The 17,137-nt window shown below is 43.2% G+C and overlaps 1 protein-coding gene across 1 annotated transcript in view; it reads left to right on the top strand.

Moving 5' to 3' along the window:
- The window catches only part of Hephl1 (hephaestin like 1), a 69,356-nt gene that overhangs the window by 34,078 nt on the left and 18,141 nt on the right, over positions 1-17,137 (top strand). The window contains exons 6-12 of the mRNA XM_052752688.1: positions 1,368-1,536; positions 2,602-2,741; positions 2,868-2,999; positions 6,817-7,028; positions 7,514-7,664; positions 10,093-10,305; positions 13,402-13,615. Coding sequence (XP_052608648.1) covers positions 1,368-1,536; positions 2,602-2,741; positions 2,868-2,999; positions 6,817-7,028; positions 7,514-7,664; positions 10,093-10,305; positions 13,402-13,615 — 1,231 coding nt within the window. The remainder of the gene's footprint in view (positions 1-1,367; positions 1,537-2,601; positions 2,742-2,867; positions 3,000-6,816; positions 7,029-7,513; positions 7,665-10,092; positions 10,306-13,401; positions 13,616-17,137) is intronic.

Genomic DNA, 17,137 nt, shown 5'->3' with positions numbered 1-17,137 from the left:
TGTATGAATTCCAAATTTAGATTTAAACTAAGATAACAACAGCCATTTGAAGCTAATATGGCAGCTTGATCTAGCTAGTAGTTGTAACCATAAATGAGTATTTATACATGACCAATATAAAATATTTCTTGAATTGCCCATACCCTCAGAAAACATTATTATAAAACTATAAATTTATGCAAATGTATTTTTAAAAGATTGATTCATATTTTATGTGTATGAGTGCTTGTCTGCCTGTATGTATGTGACTCGTGCATAAAGTGCTCATGGGGGCCAGAAAAGGGAGTTGGGTTCCTTGCAAAGGGAGTTATAGACAGTTGTGAGCCACCAGGTGGGTGCTGGGAACCAAACCTGGGTCTGCTGCAAGAGCACCAAGTGCTCTTAACTACTAAGCCGTCTCTCCGGTCCCTGCAGTTTGATTTTAAAAGTCAACAATCCCCCATCTAGAGATAGCTCCGTACTTTATGAGACCCAACAATCCCATCTAGAGATAGCTCCGTACTTTATGAGACTCAACAATCCCCCATCTAGAGATAGCTCCGTACTTTATGAGACTCAACAGTCCCATCTAGAGATAGCTCCGTACTTTATGAGACTCAACAATCCCATCTAGAGATAGCTCCGGACTTTATGAGACAAAGCTGATGTAGTCCACCTCTCTACAGCCCACTCTCCTACTCATCGATATCTGCAGCAGTGTTTCCGTGTGAGCGAGCGCAGAGTGACTTTATCAACGTTGTTGCCTCCAATGTCACAGACCACACTGGCTTCACCAACACTCTACTGCTTACTGCTCCCACTTGGTCTCCTTTCTGTTGGAACAATTTACAGATTCCTTTTCTTAAACTCCTGGATTCGGAATTCTTGGATCAGAATTGGATTTTTTTTAAGCTTCAGGCACACACTGCTTAATTCCCTATCAGACATTGTTACTCATCCACCCACAACATGTGAGCATGTTCATCCTCCATCTGCCTGACAACCCTGGGAATTAGGACTTGTAGATTGTATCAGTCCTATTAATGAACAATGGAGCTGCATAATTGCAATTAAGATAGAAACCTTTTCATTTGTTTATCGACTGGTGTTATTTCTTTTCTGAACAACCCATTTTTGTGCCTGTCCCATTTTCTATTGGAGATTTACTTTTTTATTTATGTTTAAAATGATTAACTTTTAATTTGTTAGTATTTGCTGCATTTAAATATACTAAAACTCCCCTCCACACACACCATTTATCCTTTCTTGTTAACTTGGTTTGTTGTCCAATTTTCTGTATAAAAGTTTCAAATGCTGATGAAGTCAAATTTGTCTGTTTCTCTTGGTGTTTTATCCATGCCTTGCCCTGTGTGTTTCCCCGTCTGCAGCTGGTATGCTGGGACAGTACAACGTGGGTAACTGCAGAAGTAATGTTCCTCACCCGAAGATGCAGGGTCAGCAGAGGCACTACTTCATAGCAGCTGAGAAAGTCCTTTGGGATTATGGTCCCCAAGGCTACGATAAATTCACCGGATTTCCCCTGAATTCGTCTGGCAGGTAAGAACTCTGCTGGTGTTCCCAATTTCTCTCCAGAAAGGTGTGCAGTAGGCTATTTCCTATGATCTACATCACTGTGTCTCTGATGGCAGATATCATGATATCATAGCTTGTAGACTCCTAACTTTTCATTAAATTTTTTCATTCATTTTACATACTGACCACAGTTTCCCCTCCCTCCTCTCCTCCTGTTCCCTCTCCTCACCTCTTATCTACCCCCCCATCCAAATCCTCCTCTGTTCAAAAAGGAGCAGGCTGCTGAGAAATAGGAGAGTGATTATTTGTGATTGTTGGTTAGATGGAAACTCTAGAAACATTCTATCACTCATTCACTAACTCTTCATTCATTCATTCAATTACTCATTTATTCATTCACTCACTCACAGATTCATGGACTCACTGATTCATTTTATCCATTCATAATCCACTCATTCATTTACTCACTCACAATTCATTCACTTATCTATTCATTATCCACTCATTAATTCATTCACTCACCCATTCATTCTCTTATTCATTAACTCACTCATTCATTCACTCACTCATTTCTTTATCAAACATTTCCTGAGACCCTCTTAAGTGCAAACAACAGTGGTCAGGGTCATTTGAGGCACTGCGCTACAGAATAGAAGGCCTTTGCCCTTGTGGAGCAGTATCAGAGAGGGAATAAGATGACTCTGGATGGAGATAAGCTGTTGAGGTCTAATGGGGTCCCTGTGTAAACTATGCAGCCTCTCCTTCCTTTTCCTCCATGTCCAGTTAAATGCCATTGTTTTGAAACCCAAGTCTAGTGTTGCTTCTAAAGTGAAACCTCCCCTCCCTAGTCTTGAGTCTCTGGGCTTCCACAAGACATAGTATTTTTCAAGTTGATATAAAAATAATTTTATCTTACATGTATAGGTTTTTTGCCTATATATATGTTTGTTTACCTTGTGCAAGCCTGATGCCTGTGGAGGCCAGAAGAGGGTGTCTGATCCCCTGAAACAGATGCAAAATGGGTTCCATGATGAATGCATTTGGGAGATGAATCTGGATATATTCTCAGATTCCCACATCTTTCCACAGTGACTCTGCGGTGTACTTCACACAAGCTGAAAACAGAATAGGAGGGAAGTACTGGAAGGCTCGGTACATGGAATATGTTGATGCCACTTTTAGTAAAAGAAAGATACCCTCTGAGACTGAAGCCCATCTTGGAATCCTTGGTACAGGACGTGTTTTCTGATGTTTTGAAGGGGATGTGTTCACCTGGGAGCAGACACCTCTGAAGAATGACTTCTGCTCTGATTTATTTCTCCCATCTCTTTTCATCCTCTTCTCTGGCTTCCCAGGTCCAGTCATCAAGGCAGAGGTGGGTGACACCCTGCTAGTGACCTTTGCTAACAAAGCTGACAAGGTCTACAGCATTTTACCCCATGGTGTGTTCTATGACAAGGCGTCGGACGCAGCTCCAAATATAGATGGTGAGTCTCAACCCAGCTTATCAAGGAAATAGGATGAGTGAGGAAAGGATTAAGAAAGAGACAGAGGTCCTGGGAAGATGACTCAGTGGGTAGAATACTTACTGTGCAAGCGTGAAGGCCTGAATTTGGATCCTGAGAATCCATGCAGAAGCTGGGAGCAGGATGGAGCATGTCCACACACCATCGCTGGTGTGTGTGGGGTGTGTGTGTAAAAAGCAGATCCCTGAAGCTCATTTGTAACATGAATTGCTAAATGACCTTTTAATAAAAAACCTGAAGCCAGATATTGTGGTAAATGCTGGAAGATCAGAGAGACAAAGGAACAAACCACAGTCACCTCTTACCTCTAGGACTCCTCAGCCTGAAAAGGCTCTCCAGCCGAAAAGGCTTCTGCCGAAAAAGCTCTAGTTCCAGTCTCCTCACGCCTTATATGACTTTCTCTGCCCAGCCATCACTTCCTGGGATTAAAGGCATGTGTGCTTCCCAAGCAAAAGCATGAGATCTCAAGTGCTGGGATTAAAGGCGTGTGACTCTCAAGTACTAAGATTAAAGGTGTGTGCCACTACTACCTGGCTCTGTTTCTCTCCAAGACTGAGTCAATCTCATATAGTCCAGGGTGGCTTTGAACTCACAGATCTCTGCCTCCCAGTGCTAGGATTAAAGGTGTGTGCTACCACTGCTTGGCGTCTATGTTTGATCTAGTGACTTGTTCTGTTCTCTGATCTTCAGGCAAATTTTATTAGAGTACACAATATGTCACCACATTTCCCTCTTTTTTGTCTAAAATAATAAAAGAAGGTTATAACTAATAAAAGAAAAACTATATACAATACGTACAATAAGTATATACAATATATAGTTAAGAATTAACAATGTCCAGTCCATTAACATTTGACAAATTCAGAGAAAATACTTCATTATTTATCCTATTTTGTTGAGTCCAAAATGTTGTACCTAATTCACTTTCTATCCTAACTTGTACTACCAACCAAAAAATGTCTTTTGATGTCTCTCAACCTTATACACTTTACATCTCTTTAGTTTCTTTTCTGAATTTATTAATAAAGAAAACTATAACTATCTAGTCTTCAACTCCCTCAGAGACCCAAGAAGGAAATAATATTACTTAAATAAACAGAAGGTGCAAACAAATGACTCCCCACCCCCCAGAAAATGCAAGAAATGACAGAAACAGATGACTGCCAGAACAGTCACCCAAGATTCCTCTGCAATATTGGGGCATCCATCTTTGGCCTACAAGTCTAGCATATCTGACAGACTTATCTGTGAAGCAGGATTTTCTAAAGAGTTTCCCTACTTTGTCTTGGCAAAGTTCACAGTCCTTTCTTTTGTGTCCTGCTTGTCCATTTGGACAGAATACTGTCAGCAGTTGAGGCAAGGGCATTTTCTTGTCCAGTGGGTAATTTGCCTTCGACACCTATCATCTTCTCTGAAGTAGATTGGTGCTGCCAGGAGCAGACATGTCTCATTGCCATTAAAAAAAAAATCTATGTTATCCAAACATCTTAAATGCCATATTTTGTAGATCTCTGAAATGTTTGAAGATGACCTGTCTATCTAAAATATATCTGTTTGACCTTGAAAACATACCTAACATGACCTACAAGTTTGATTGTAATGACTACTTTCATTTCTTTATATCCTAATTAGTTAGTAATAATAACTTTCAAGAACTAGAAAATTGCATTACATTTTAAATGAATTGTATAGGTTCAATACCTTGACTAAGATTAGAAATATATGTACAGTATATTCTAAGAAAAATAATCTCAAATTTGTATCAATATACAAAATTTGTATGCAATATACAAAATCCAATCCAATGCAAAATATTTAAAACTAATAGTTGTTTCTTTAAAGTAGATTTAATAATCTACCTTTTTATTTTATCATGTCTATATCCTCCCCTTCTTTTCAGAGTAGATTCAATAATCTACCTTTTATCTTATCATATCCATATCCTCTTTTTTTTTCTTTTCAGAGTAGATTCAGTGTAGAAATCAGTGAGCTACATGTTCGATGAGAGACCCTGTCTCAACAACTAAGGTGGAGAGTGATGAGAAAGATGTGCGAAGTTGACCTCTGACTTCCCAATGAATACACCCACACTGCATCCCCCCACATGAACAAGTACATCCACCATAAACACAAAAAGGAGACAGATTTGGCTCAAGTTCCTAGTCCCTTCTTTTCCCAATTCCAATCGTGTGAATGATTTTTTAAACTGTGAATGTTGCTCTTCTTGCTGATCAATTACAGATATTAACAACAACCTTACAGGGCTGAGAGCATTTAGGGCTGGGTTAAGCCCACAGTCATCTCTTAGAAAACGTTCATTTCTTTCCCCTCAATGGCAAAGAGATTCCACAGTCTCTTCCAGTTCTCCGACATGGAGAGCATGTCTACTGCGAGTTGCAGGAAATTCTGCCGGTGAGAGCTGAGGCATCATTTTGTTTACATAAACATCTCACACATGGTCTCTGTTGTATCCACCAGCAGATATTTATTGAAAATCAGTATTGTGGGCCAACATCTACAGCCTCTGTCTCTCAAAGAGCAGGGAGTACAGGCTCTCTGCACACACAAGGGGCAGTGGGAACTATCCTTGCATTGCTGGTATTGCTCATGGGAAACTCCAGTTTTTTTGGTACACATCCCTACTCTACACTAGACATCATGGCTACCTGAGATAACTCCTTGTGATCTTGAATGAAGCCAGACCAGTGGGGAGCAGGCTTTATAGTGATGGCGAAGGGTTGAAACAGAACAGAGGAGGGAGGTGCTCCCTCAGATCTACCCCATCTCCTACAGCAGAATTTCTGTGCTCATCGTACCCCCTGCCTGCCCTCTTCATCCTCAATCCAAAATGCTCAGAGTAACTGGGGTGGGGTCAGTTCACAGGAAACATGAGAGACAGTGAGAATGTTTGAATTTTCCACTATTTTATTCAGAAAACTCACTGGACACCTTTTTGAAGAGCAAAAGTCAGATGTAGAGTAAACTTGTAGTGTTGTTCAAGTCAGAAAGACCAGTGTGCTTGCCTGGGATTTGGAATCTTAATTTCAACCCAGGATGTCTGTTTAGCAGCTCTGAACCCTGGGCATTTGCTCATAAGCTCTGGCTTTTGTTGTTTGATTTATTTGCTACATTTGCCTCCCAGATTTCAAGCTTGTTAAAGATAAGGTTCTATTTTGATGATTTATTTTTAAATTCTTGTGTGTGTGTGTGTGTGTGTGTGTGTGTGTGTGTGTGTGTGTGTAATGAAGGTCCCTACTGAGACCAGAAGAAGGCATCAGATCTCCCGAAGCTGGAGTTGCATGCTGCTGTGAGCTGCCTGATATGGGTATGAGGGAACTGCTCTCAGGTCCTCTGCAAGAGCAGTATGTGCTCTTAACTACTGAGCCTTCTCTCCCAGCCCCCAAAGGCGGAATTCTTGCTTAATTTTCAGGGCATCTTCTTCAGGACTGAGTATGATATATTTCACATAGGAGATATTTAGTGGTATCTTACAGACTTGTATTTAATTGTGTGAACGCAACACTATCATTTGTTTAAAACTGGCTGGCTAAACATGGTATGCGAACAAAATAGGATACAATCTGCAAATAAAGAAACACTTCTATTTTAGCTTCTATCTCATAAAATGGCATCTGAGGTCCAGGGTTCCCATAGTAGAATTTGTAAGAAAAAAACAACTTTCCTTTTGTAAAATATGTCATCAGAGAGAGCCAACCAGGACTGGAAACCCAGGCTTAATGTTCTTGGCTGTGTGCAACTATTTCATTTGCATCCTCAGGATTTCTGAAACCAGGGGCTCATGTCAAGCCAGGTGAAACCTTCACCTACAGGTGGACAGTGCCTGAGAGTGTCAGCCCGACGGATGAAGATCCCCCCTGCCTGACCTATCTTTACTTCTCAGCAGTTCAGCCAATCAAGGACACTAGTGCTGGGCTTGTGGGGCCTTTGCTGGTCTGTAAAAAGGGTACCCTCAACGCTGATGGGACACAGGTAGGCCATCAGTGCCACCACATTCTCCCCAGGGTTGTAGGTGGGAGGGACCAGCAGTGTACTGGAGATTAAGCAGCAATGGCCAGTGACAAAGCAGTGTCTCTTTCTTCTGAAACTTACTTGTGTGGTTATGAGGGTTTGTCTAATTTTTGAAAAGTTAAGACCATGCATGACCAAAGACAGAAATATATAGAATACAGGAAGAGCAGGTGGATAGGAAGGGGACCACTGAGCTTACATAATATAATTGAGAGAGAGGCAATTGGATAGCATTGCTAAGGATCCCTGTGAGGCAAGCTACAGGATAGAGACTGGCTTGGATAGCATACCTTAGGCATGAGGACAGCAACAGATAGACCACACTCAGAATCCTGACTTAGGAAGTGATGAGTGAGTCTATGCTAATGTTGATGACCCACTTTGTGTGAATTTTAGGACTAATTCAAGCTGTATGTTGTATGTCTTTGTTTCTTCGTTTTCTCTAGAAAGGAATAGACAAGGAATTTTACCTACTGTTCACAGTCTTTGATGAGAATCTCAGCAGGTATCTTGATGAAAACATCCAGAAATTTACTTGGCATCCCTTCAGTGTTGACAAAGAAGACAAGGAATTTGTGAAATCCAACCGGATGCATGGTACGAAAAGCTGAGGCACTCTGGGAAATGTGGTGGCGGCGCCCACCTGACTTCCTAACTTTGGTGTCTTTGGTATTGCTCATGGTCGGAAGATAAATCATTTCATTCCTTCAGCTCCATGAGCTCCCAGAGATACTGTGAATCTGACACTTCTAAAACATCGTGCCATCCTTAGACAAAGCAATACAGAGTCTGAAGTAGCAAAGAACACAGAAGATCCAAAGTGTGGAAATGACTGATGGAGTTCCCACATCTAGACTCCCACAGGAGACGATGGAGAGTAATCATACTAATTATCTAATCAATTAGAATGAGCAACTGCTGCAAGGGTTAATTCCTCAAACACTAGTGGTTCCCACCCCATCTTAATGTGGGAGAATTAATTCTTTTTCAGTTTCTCTTTATATCATAACGGCAAACCACCCAGTGATTGTGACTAACAGAGGATTCTATCGGTCTCAGCTATGTTGCCTGATGCAGCCAGGCAGAGCCAGACACCAGAACCACAAGAGTGAGCAGCTGGCCCCTTGCTAGCATGCTGTAACATGTCAGTGTGGGGCTGTGAGGGCTCCCATTTCAGCTCCAAGCATAACGTTTTTATTACCTTTTAAAACAATATAGAAGAACACATAAATAGACTCTCAAATCCCTCCCTTGTTCCCAAAGCTCAAGGTTACAATAACCTGCAGCAATCAGGTCACAAACTCCCATGATCCTCAATGCTCAGGTCCAACAGAGCCCCCGCCTCCCCCCTGGACCTGTGGAATTCAGGGAGTAATGACCTTCAATCTCAGCTTCCAGGAGAGCTTTGCTATAACTGGACGTGAATTTGTTTCTGATGTTTGTTTGGTTGTTTGTTTGTGAGACAGGGGCTTGTGTATCCCAGACTGGCCTCAAACTTTGAACACCTGATCCTTCTGCCTCCACCTCCCAAGTGATGGAATTACAGGCATGCATCGTTATGTTTTTTTAGTTGACAATAAAAGGGAGAAACTAAGCTGTGAGTGAGGACGTGGTCATGCCATAGAGGAAAACCAAACTTTAAAAGAAAGGTGTCCTCGGAGATGCCCTGTGTAGAAAATATAACACAATTGATGGGTACGTCAAATCCAGCCTAAGCGTAGTTTGGACCACATGACACTCATATTCCTACATCATCAAAAAGCACATTTCAGGGAAAGTAGTATTTCTAGGTTCATATTTCATTTTAATTTTAAACTGGGTTCTAGTTCCAATATTGTTTGTATGGCAAGAAAAGGAGAAACCCAAAAAACTTATTTTATAAGCTGTATTCAAATGGTATTTGATGAATGAATGAGTGAATAATGAATTAATTAATTAATTAATGAAAGATCTAGAAATGAAAGCATTAAATACATGTCTAAAGACAGAAAAGATTCTCTTCCAACTCACCCAAGTGCTAACATGAGAAAACACTAGAGGAATATGGGAACGTGGAAAAGTCAATTGATATTTTTTTGAAATTTATTTTTATTATTTTATTATAAGAATGAGTGTTTTGCTTTCATGTATGCCTATGGACTATATGGCCTATGGAAGGCAGAAGAGGGAGTCAGATTCCCTGGGCCTAGAATTACAGATGTTTGCATCACCATGTGGGTGCTGGGAATTGAACCTAGGTCCTCTGAAAGAGCAGCCAGTGCTCTTAACCACTGAGCTATCTCTTTAGTGATTTTTGGAATTACTGTCTTAGAATATGTATTGCTAAATTTTATAATTTTAGTATATTTTCAGATTTATTGTTAATTCTAGACACCATGTGTCTTTTTCCCAGTAGCACTCATCCTCTAGTTCACATGCTTGAGATTCTCCACGAGCACACTGATGACCGCTTTGTGAGATGGTGTTTTCAGTATGACTGCAGAACTGCAATGGGCACTTGTAGTTTTTCTTTTTTAACTCTTTTGGGGGCCGGCCACCCAGCTCCAAAGTAAATTTATTCTACGCCCGGCCTTAGCTTGGCTTGTTTCTAGCCAGCTTTTCTAACTTAAATGATCCCTCTTCTCTTTAACTACATTTTGCCTCTGGGCTTTTTAACCTTTCTTTATTCTATTTATCTTTCTTTCCTTCTTACTCTGTGGCTGGCCCCTGGCATCCTCCTCTCCTCCTTTTCTCACTCCTCCCTCTTTTCTCAAACCCAGATTTTTCCTCCTATTTATTCTCTCTGCCTGCCAGCCCCACCTATCCTTTCTCCTGCCTTGCTATTGGATGTTCAGCTCTTTATTAGACCATCAGGTGTTTTAGGCAGGCAAAGTATCACAGCTTCACAGAGTTAAACAAATGCAACATGAAAGAATGCAACACATCTTTGCATCATTAAACAAATGTTCCACAGCATAAACAAATGTAACACATCTTAAAATAATATTCCACAACAGGCATTCATCATCTTCTTCCTTCCATTTAGCTATTAATGGCTACATGTATGGCAGCCAGCCAGGCCTCAGCATGTGCAAGAAAGACAGAGTTTCCTGGCACTTGATTGGAATGGGCACTGACACAGACATGCATGGAGTTTATTTTCAAGGCAACACCATCCACCTACGAGGGACTCATCGTGACTCCCTGGCTCTGTTTCCCCACATGTCCACAACGGCATTCATGCAGCCGGACCATGCAGGTAAGCCTGGCAGGGCCATCTCAGGTGATCAAATCCCAACTCGTCCTCATACAATTCTTGTCCAGGAAAAACTGGTAGACCTTGGCACTCCAAAAACTCCGCAAGCAGATATAGTTTTGATTCAAATCAGAATTCTGGCTATTTCAGTGCAAACACATAGAGTGAAAGATAGAGGGATAAGATAGACGCACAGCTGGGATCCTTTACATGGCTTTGTCCACAGATCCCAGATGAGCCACATTCACACAAACCTAGGAGAATCCACATAAACCCCAGATGAATCCATGTGACCCCCAGATTAACCCACATGAACTGTGAGAGAATCCATGTGAACTCCAGGTTAACCCACATGAACCCTGGAGGAATCCACATGACCCTCAGGTTAACCCACATAAACCCCGGGAAAATTCATGTGAACTCCAGGTTAACCCACATGAACCCTGGGGGAATCCATGTGACCCTCAAGTTAATCTACATGAACCCTGGGGGAATCCATGTGACCCTCAGGTTAACACACATGAACCCTGGGGGAATCCATGTGACCCTCAGGTTAACCTGCATGAACCCTGGGGGAATCCATGTGACCCTCAGGTTAACACACATGAACCATAGGGGGATCCATGTGAACTCCAGGTTAACCCGCATGAACCCTGGGGGAATCCATGTGAACTCCAAGTTAAGCTACATGAACCCTGGGGGGAATCCAGGTAACCCTCAGGTTAACCCACATGAACCCTGAGTGAATCCAGGTAAACCCAGGTGAACCCTATGTGAATCCACGTGAACCCCTGATGATTCATATAAACGTCTGGTGAATTCCCATGGATCTGAGACAAATCCTTGTGAATACTAGGTGAATGTGTTAATTCATAGCCATGAAAAAAAGCTCTGTAAAAAACAGATACTTCTTGCTTTCATGAAGCACAAACATAGCTGAAGTTATTCTTTGAAGCATCTACCTGGTATGGACAGCCTAGTGGATGCTTTGGGCTATGAAGCTGTGGATGTGGCTGTTACTGTAGCCTGGTCTCCTTTCCCTGGGGGTGGATAGTGGTTTGGGGATGAGTTATTTGAGGATGTCTTTATTTTTATTCCCTTGAGCACCTTGCTTTCCCCAGAAGGTAAGTTGCACTGGGTTTGGAGTCCATGTTGCCCCTGGAACCTCTTCCCTTAGAGATTCCCAACTAAAGAGACCATTAGGACATTTTTACAAAAGATACAGAGAAATACATAAGAGCACGGCTGCTCACCAGAGAGGATGACAACTGTGATGGGCATTCAACATGTTTCCTTCTCAACATCATCATCAGTCTGAGCAAGAGCCCAGAGCAATGGCCCCTGAGATGAGCCCCTGATGGACATCTCCCCTAATCATGAACTTTCTACTTCTTGACTTCCCTTTGGAATCACAGCAGAGATGGTTCTGTGTGATCAGTTAATAGCTTGAGGCTGGGGCTTCAAAACCTTTGCCCAAGAACTTCCTTCTGTAGCAAATAGAAACTCTGTATTCTTTGTCTCGAAATGCTCCTACAGTGTTCCACCTGTCTGCATGAATATACTCGATCGATTATGAATCACCCAAACCAAGAACTGCCTTGAGTGTAATGCAGGTTTTCAAACACGCACCAAAAAGGAGCATGGACTGAGAACAGCCAAATTGTTCTAATCCATAGAATCTGGGACTCAAAGACAGCGCTGGCTGCCATACACTTAGTGATCTGTTTCTCATTCCATTGCTTTGGTATTTACTCATACACCCCATGGGCTTGTAAGGATCATCACCTAGTGATGTTTTCTGGCTTGTGTTTGGTGGGGAGCATGTATCAGTGACTGGCAAAAGGCCTGCTTACTTCAATAATTCCCAAGGTGTCTTCTCTATGGTGTAGAGAGAGGTCTTCCCAAGGTGTCTTCTCTATGGTGTAGAGAGAGGTCTTCCCAAGGTGTCTTCTCTATGGTGTAGAGAGAGGTCTTCCCAAGGTGTCTTCTCTATGGTGTAGAGATAGAGAGGTTTTCCCAGGTATCTTCTCTATGGTTTAGAGAGAAGTCTTTTCATGTGTCTTCTCTATGATTTCGTATTATACCTTCCTAGCATCTATAACACTAATAATACCTTTTGTATTTACTTTATTGGGATTCTGTTCAAAGTGGGTGCAATGGACCCATCAAACAAACCAATTCTTCTCATCCAGAAATGACAGTCAGTATTTAGACAACAGCTCCATATGGAGCAAGAACAGAGCTCTCTCTGTACATCATAGGTAGTTATGGAAAACTAACCAGTTGCCTCTAAGAACAGCCTGTTAGAGAATGGGAAGATTAATCCAACAATTTCATTCATAGTTAATATCTCCAATGATTTTATTTCACATATTTTTATGGTGAGTTTAATTTGAATCTCTCTCTCTATATGTATACATATGTGTGTGTATGTATTCTAAACACACACACACACACACACACACATCTCAGATACCAACATAGCTAGAAATTCAGTTTTTAGATTACATAAATCTCCTTCAGATACCATTGTTGATACTCTGTAGAGAGCTACAGCTGATCTCTTTCTTTCTCTGTTCTATCCAGCATGATACACAGGAGCCCTCCCTGGCTCAAGGCTGTAATGAAGTAATCCATTTGACTTTCATGCTTACTTGCTTTATAATTTACAAAATCCTTCAGGGAAAAATCCCTAACCATGGCCTAATTTGAACGTTGCCTAGGTCTTTCATCTCATAGGTAATTAGTTCCCTATAAACTGGGCTGGGCTGAGAGAGTCATAAGAATCAGTAATTTTCCAGAAGTGACTGTAAGCAGGTGTGTACTAATAGGGATGATCCAGAGAATTCCTTTCTTGGTAATAATATTCTGATTTTTCCCCCTACTACAAATGAATTTTATATAGCATTTTCCCTCCAAAAATATTATAATCAAAGTAATTTATTCCTCACGAGCTCTGCTTTAAAAACACCATGAGGTTGGTATTCTAAAAGTCCACATTACTGGTTACTGATATTGGGATAAGATGTGTAAGTTTGGTAAGACATCACCACCAGAAATATCAAGTCGTGGGCACAATGCCGAGCCTTTTCTCCTCAGGTATTTTCAAGGTGTTCTGTTCCACTTTGCACCACTTCGTGAGAGGCATGGGTCAGATCTATGAGGTCAGCAGCTGTGGCAACAGGGACCCTTCTGAGCCACCCTACGGGATGCTAAGAACCTTTTTCATCGCCGCTGAAGAGGTAGAATGGGATTATGCCCCTAACAAAAACTGGGAGTTCGAAAAGCAGCACTTGGACGCAGGAGGGGAAAGGTACCATGGGCGAAGCCACGGCTCTTCGGTGGGAATGCGCGTGCTCTGTGGGCCTTAGCACCCTTGGAAACCAAGTGGCCGGGTTTTCTGTGCGCAGTTCTGCAGGCAGAGACTTTTCCTTATGAGTATAGAAAATTAGTGACACTCTGTCTCCTCACCTGGAAGCAGGTCATCCTAAGGGCACCATAGTGGATTCCTGTACCTCTCCTAGTCCCCTAGCTTTGATTGGTCTACTTCATGCCTGAGGAGAATGGATGGATGGATGGATGGATGGATGGATGGATGGATGGATGGACAGATGGATAGATAGACTTTTGAAAGAGAATGCAGATGGAAGTATTTAGAGGAAAGGGGGATCCACAGCAATGGTGGGACTGGGAGGAAAATGAACCAGGTGAGGCAGAGGAGGTGTGTGGATCCAGGTGAGAAGACGGGCTGCTGTAGACCCATTAGTGCAGGGGAGGGGAGCGGAGGAAATGCCTCTGGCAAACATGGATCCAGGTGGGGACATCCAGGGATGATCTGAGGCTGCTGCCTTGAAAGAGATTCCTGAGTCAGGGTGGGAAGAGAAGACCTCCAAGGCACCCAGGAAATCAGACAGACTGACACTTTGTTGGAGTGACACCAGCCAAGATCACATGTTGAAGCATCGGCGATGCTCAAGCCACACAAAGGTTATGAGTCTTGGTCCTCTACTGTCTTATTCTGGAGTTCGGGGACCAAGCTCCTTGGGGCCCACTGGGAGAGTCTGGGCACCAGGAAGGCATCCCGTCCCTCACAGACTGTAGACTTCCCCACCTTAACACTGTCTACTTCACAACCTCCTGCTGCTTGGATACAATTGCCCTGGCATGCAGACAACCTCCTGCTGCTTGGATACAACTGCCCTGGCATGCAGATGAGGGAGCCTGGTAGGAAGAGTGGGGGCATTGAGCTAGTCTTTAGCTGAGCAGGAGCTGAATGCAGATCGTCCCAGGGAGAATCCACATTCTCTCCACCACACCACACTGTCTCCGTACTCCCTTCCCTCCTGGCTCTTACCACCGATCTACAAATCCTTATGTCTGCAGCACACAAACACCTCCACCGCTGCTTTCCTTGCGCTCCCCGTCAGTTCTTTTCTTACTTGCCAGCCATTGTTTTGGGGAAAAGCTACTGTAACACTGCCATCTTAGAGATAAATGAAAAAAAAAAATCAAAGTGACTATGGAGAAGGTTTGTCCTGAGGGCAAGAGCATTTAAAAAGCTACTCAATTATTCACGAACAATTTGCTAATCTACACATGTTGCTTTGGGACAACTCCTGCTGCCAGTCCAAGTTGAACACTGATGTTCTCTGTGGAAAATGAAAACTAACTTGACCGTCTCTAAAGCGGTTATTTCACTCTGCGGCCGCCATCACCGCAGCCTCTACTTTAACTTACGGTTGAAGCTCCAGTGGGTCTGAATGAGCGGTGAAGTCTAGCTTCGGGCCCTGGGACTCGGCGACAAGCGGTATAGAATAACAAGAGCGTGCTGGTGGGAAGGATGGGAAACATGAATGAATTCCCTACTGCTCTGGTTATTGACCATAAGTCAACAAAAGTGAGGTGGGATACGGACCTGCCACACATTCAAAGTGTACCGAAGTCTATAGTTTTATCGGTTTATATGAGGCACGGGGACAGCAAAATAGCTCAGTAGGTAAGGGACTTGCTGCCCAAGACTGATGACCTGTGTTCAGTCTGCAAAACTTGTCCTGCTCTGACAGCACCCATAACCCCACAATGACGGTGTGTGCATGCCCTGTGGCACACATCCACAGTGCCTCCAGTGATCGGAGCTGAGAGGCCAACGCTCTCTACATGCCAGCTTTCGTGCCTTGGATTTTTTTCAGTACTGGGGATCAAACCGAGGCCACCTACCTGCTACATAAGCACTCTATCACTCATACCAACAGCTGCTTGCTTGAGACAGGATCTCATTGAGTTGCCCAGGTTGGAATTCAGTTTCTTCCTCTGCTTCAGTCCCTGGAGAAGCTCAAAGGTGTATCCGGCCACACCTCCAGCTTATGCATCTGACTTGGCCCCAAGGCTATTATTTTTGACCCACTTTCTGGCACTAGTCATCTCTGAGACATTTATTGTCCTGATCAGCACAGACCCTCTTGGTGCCTGACTTTCTTCACTGGGGGTTTCTTTAGAGTGTGCTGGGAAGGCAGCCGGATTCCAGAAAAATGACACATGGACCCATCAGCACAACTTCACACCAGATTTGTGCAACAAGAGGAAATCTGAGAAAGTAGATTAAATTGTTAAAGACAAGTTACGGTGCTAGCACTCTAGAGCTTGAAGACCAGTATGTGTATAATTTAGCAATTCCAGGAGTCACCATAATGAACGTCTACTGAACAGTAATTATACACCAGATAATACTAAAACTTTTATAAACAATGCGTCATAATGGCCTCACAGCACACTTGACTCATTCAGTCAGCGCCTGCCCAGCCCCAGGTTTGATAAAGTTCTCATACAGCAATTTATGTGTGCCTCTTCCAGAAGAGGAGAACTGGCAGCCAGTAAACAGAGCACAACCTGGGTCTGTGCCGCTCACAAGCGTGGCTAAGACCCACTGGCTACAAAAGCAGGCTCTCTCCCTTTGCCATAGCCAGGGCCAGAGGTGGCACTGCGTCTGTTGAATGTCCTCTGTGTGAAACGCCGGTGAAACTGTGTGGAGCACAGACTGGGGCTTTCCCACACTGAACACGTCGTCCCCAAGGACAATGCTGGACCAAGCAGCGAGGGCCACAAGCTCTAACAGACAGGAGGTTAGTGAGAGCTCACAGTGGAGCACACAGCCCCATCTGGGGTGGTGCGGGAGGGCCAGTTAGCAAAGACTCCCTGGAGGAAGCAGTCCGTGAAATGAGATGTGGAGAGTAAGACAGTACAGAAGAGGGAAAGAATTCTTGGTAGAGCAACTAACGCGTCCAAGGACAGGATGGGTCAAGGGCTCACCATGCTCAAGAGAGCAAACATTTAAAAGGACACAGTGTCTGGGGGCAGGAAGTGCCAGCCAGTCAGGTTCAGAACTGAGGAAAACCAGATAGTGCAGGCACTGAGCCAAACTGAGAAGGTTTGCAGAGAGCATCACTGAAAGGTTTCCCACAGGAAGAGAGGGTCAGCCTCAGAGTGGGGGACCACTGTGTGTGCAGAGAAGAGAGCAGGAAGGAGGCTGTGTGGGTGGTATGTGGACTGTTCTTGGATTAGAGCACAGGTGGTTAATTTGGGAGACATGGAAGGACATTAGACTCACCTTACTTTGGAAGGGAAAGTTTTTTGTTTTCTTGGGGACAGCATCTCACTGGTCTTGAACCAGCCATCCTTCTGTCTCGGCCTCCGAGCCGCTGGGATTACAGTTGTGCCATGACATCTAGCTGTTTCTGAGTTTTCTTCTTCATCTTTTGTGACTTACTTCAGTGACAGACACAAAGAGCTGGTCCTTAATTTTCACAGGCTTCACATTTACAAATGTGCCTGTTTGTTA

The sequence above is a fragment of the Peromyscus californicus genome, unplaced genomic scaffold (assembly GCF_007827085.1).
Source record: "Peromyscus californicus insignis strain IS unplaced genomic scaffold, ASM782708v3 Scaffold_11__1_contigs__length_118956290, whole genome shotgun sequence".
NCBI lineage: Eukaryota > Metazoa > Chordata > Mammalia > Rodentia > Cricetidae > Peromyscus > Peromyscus californicus.
The sequence above is the reverse complement of the archived record's forward strand: the minus strand, read 5'-3'. Positions and strand labels throughout refer to the sequence as shown.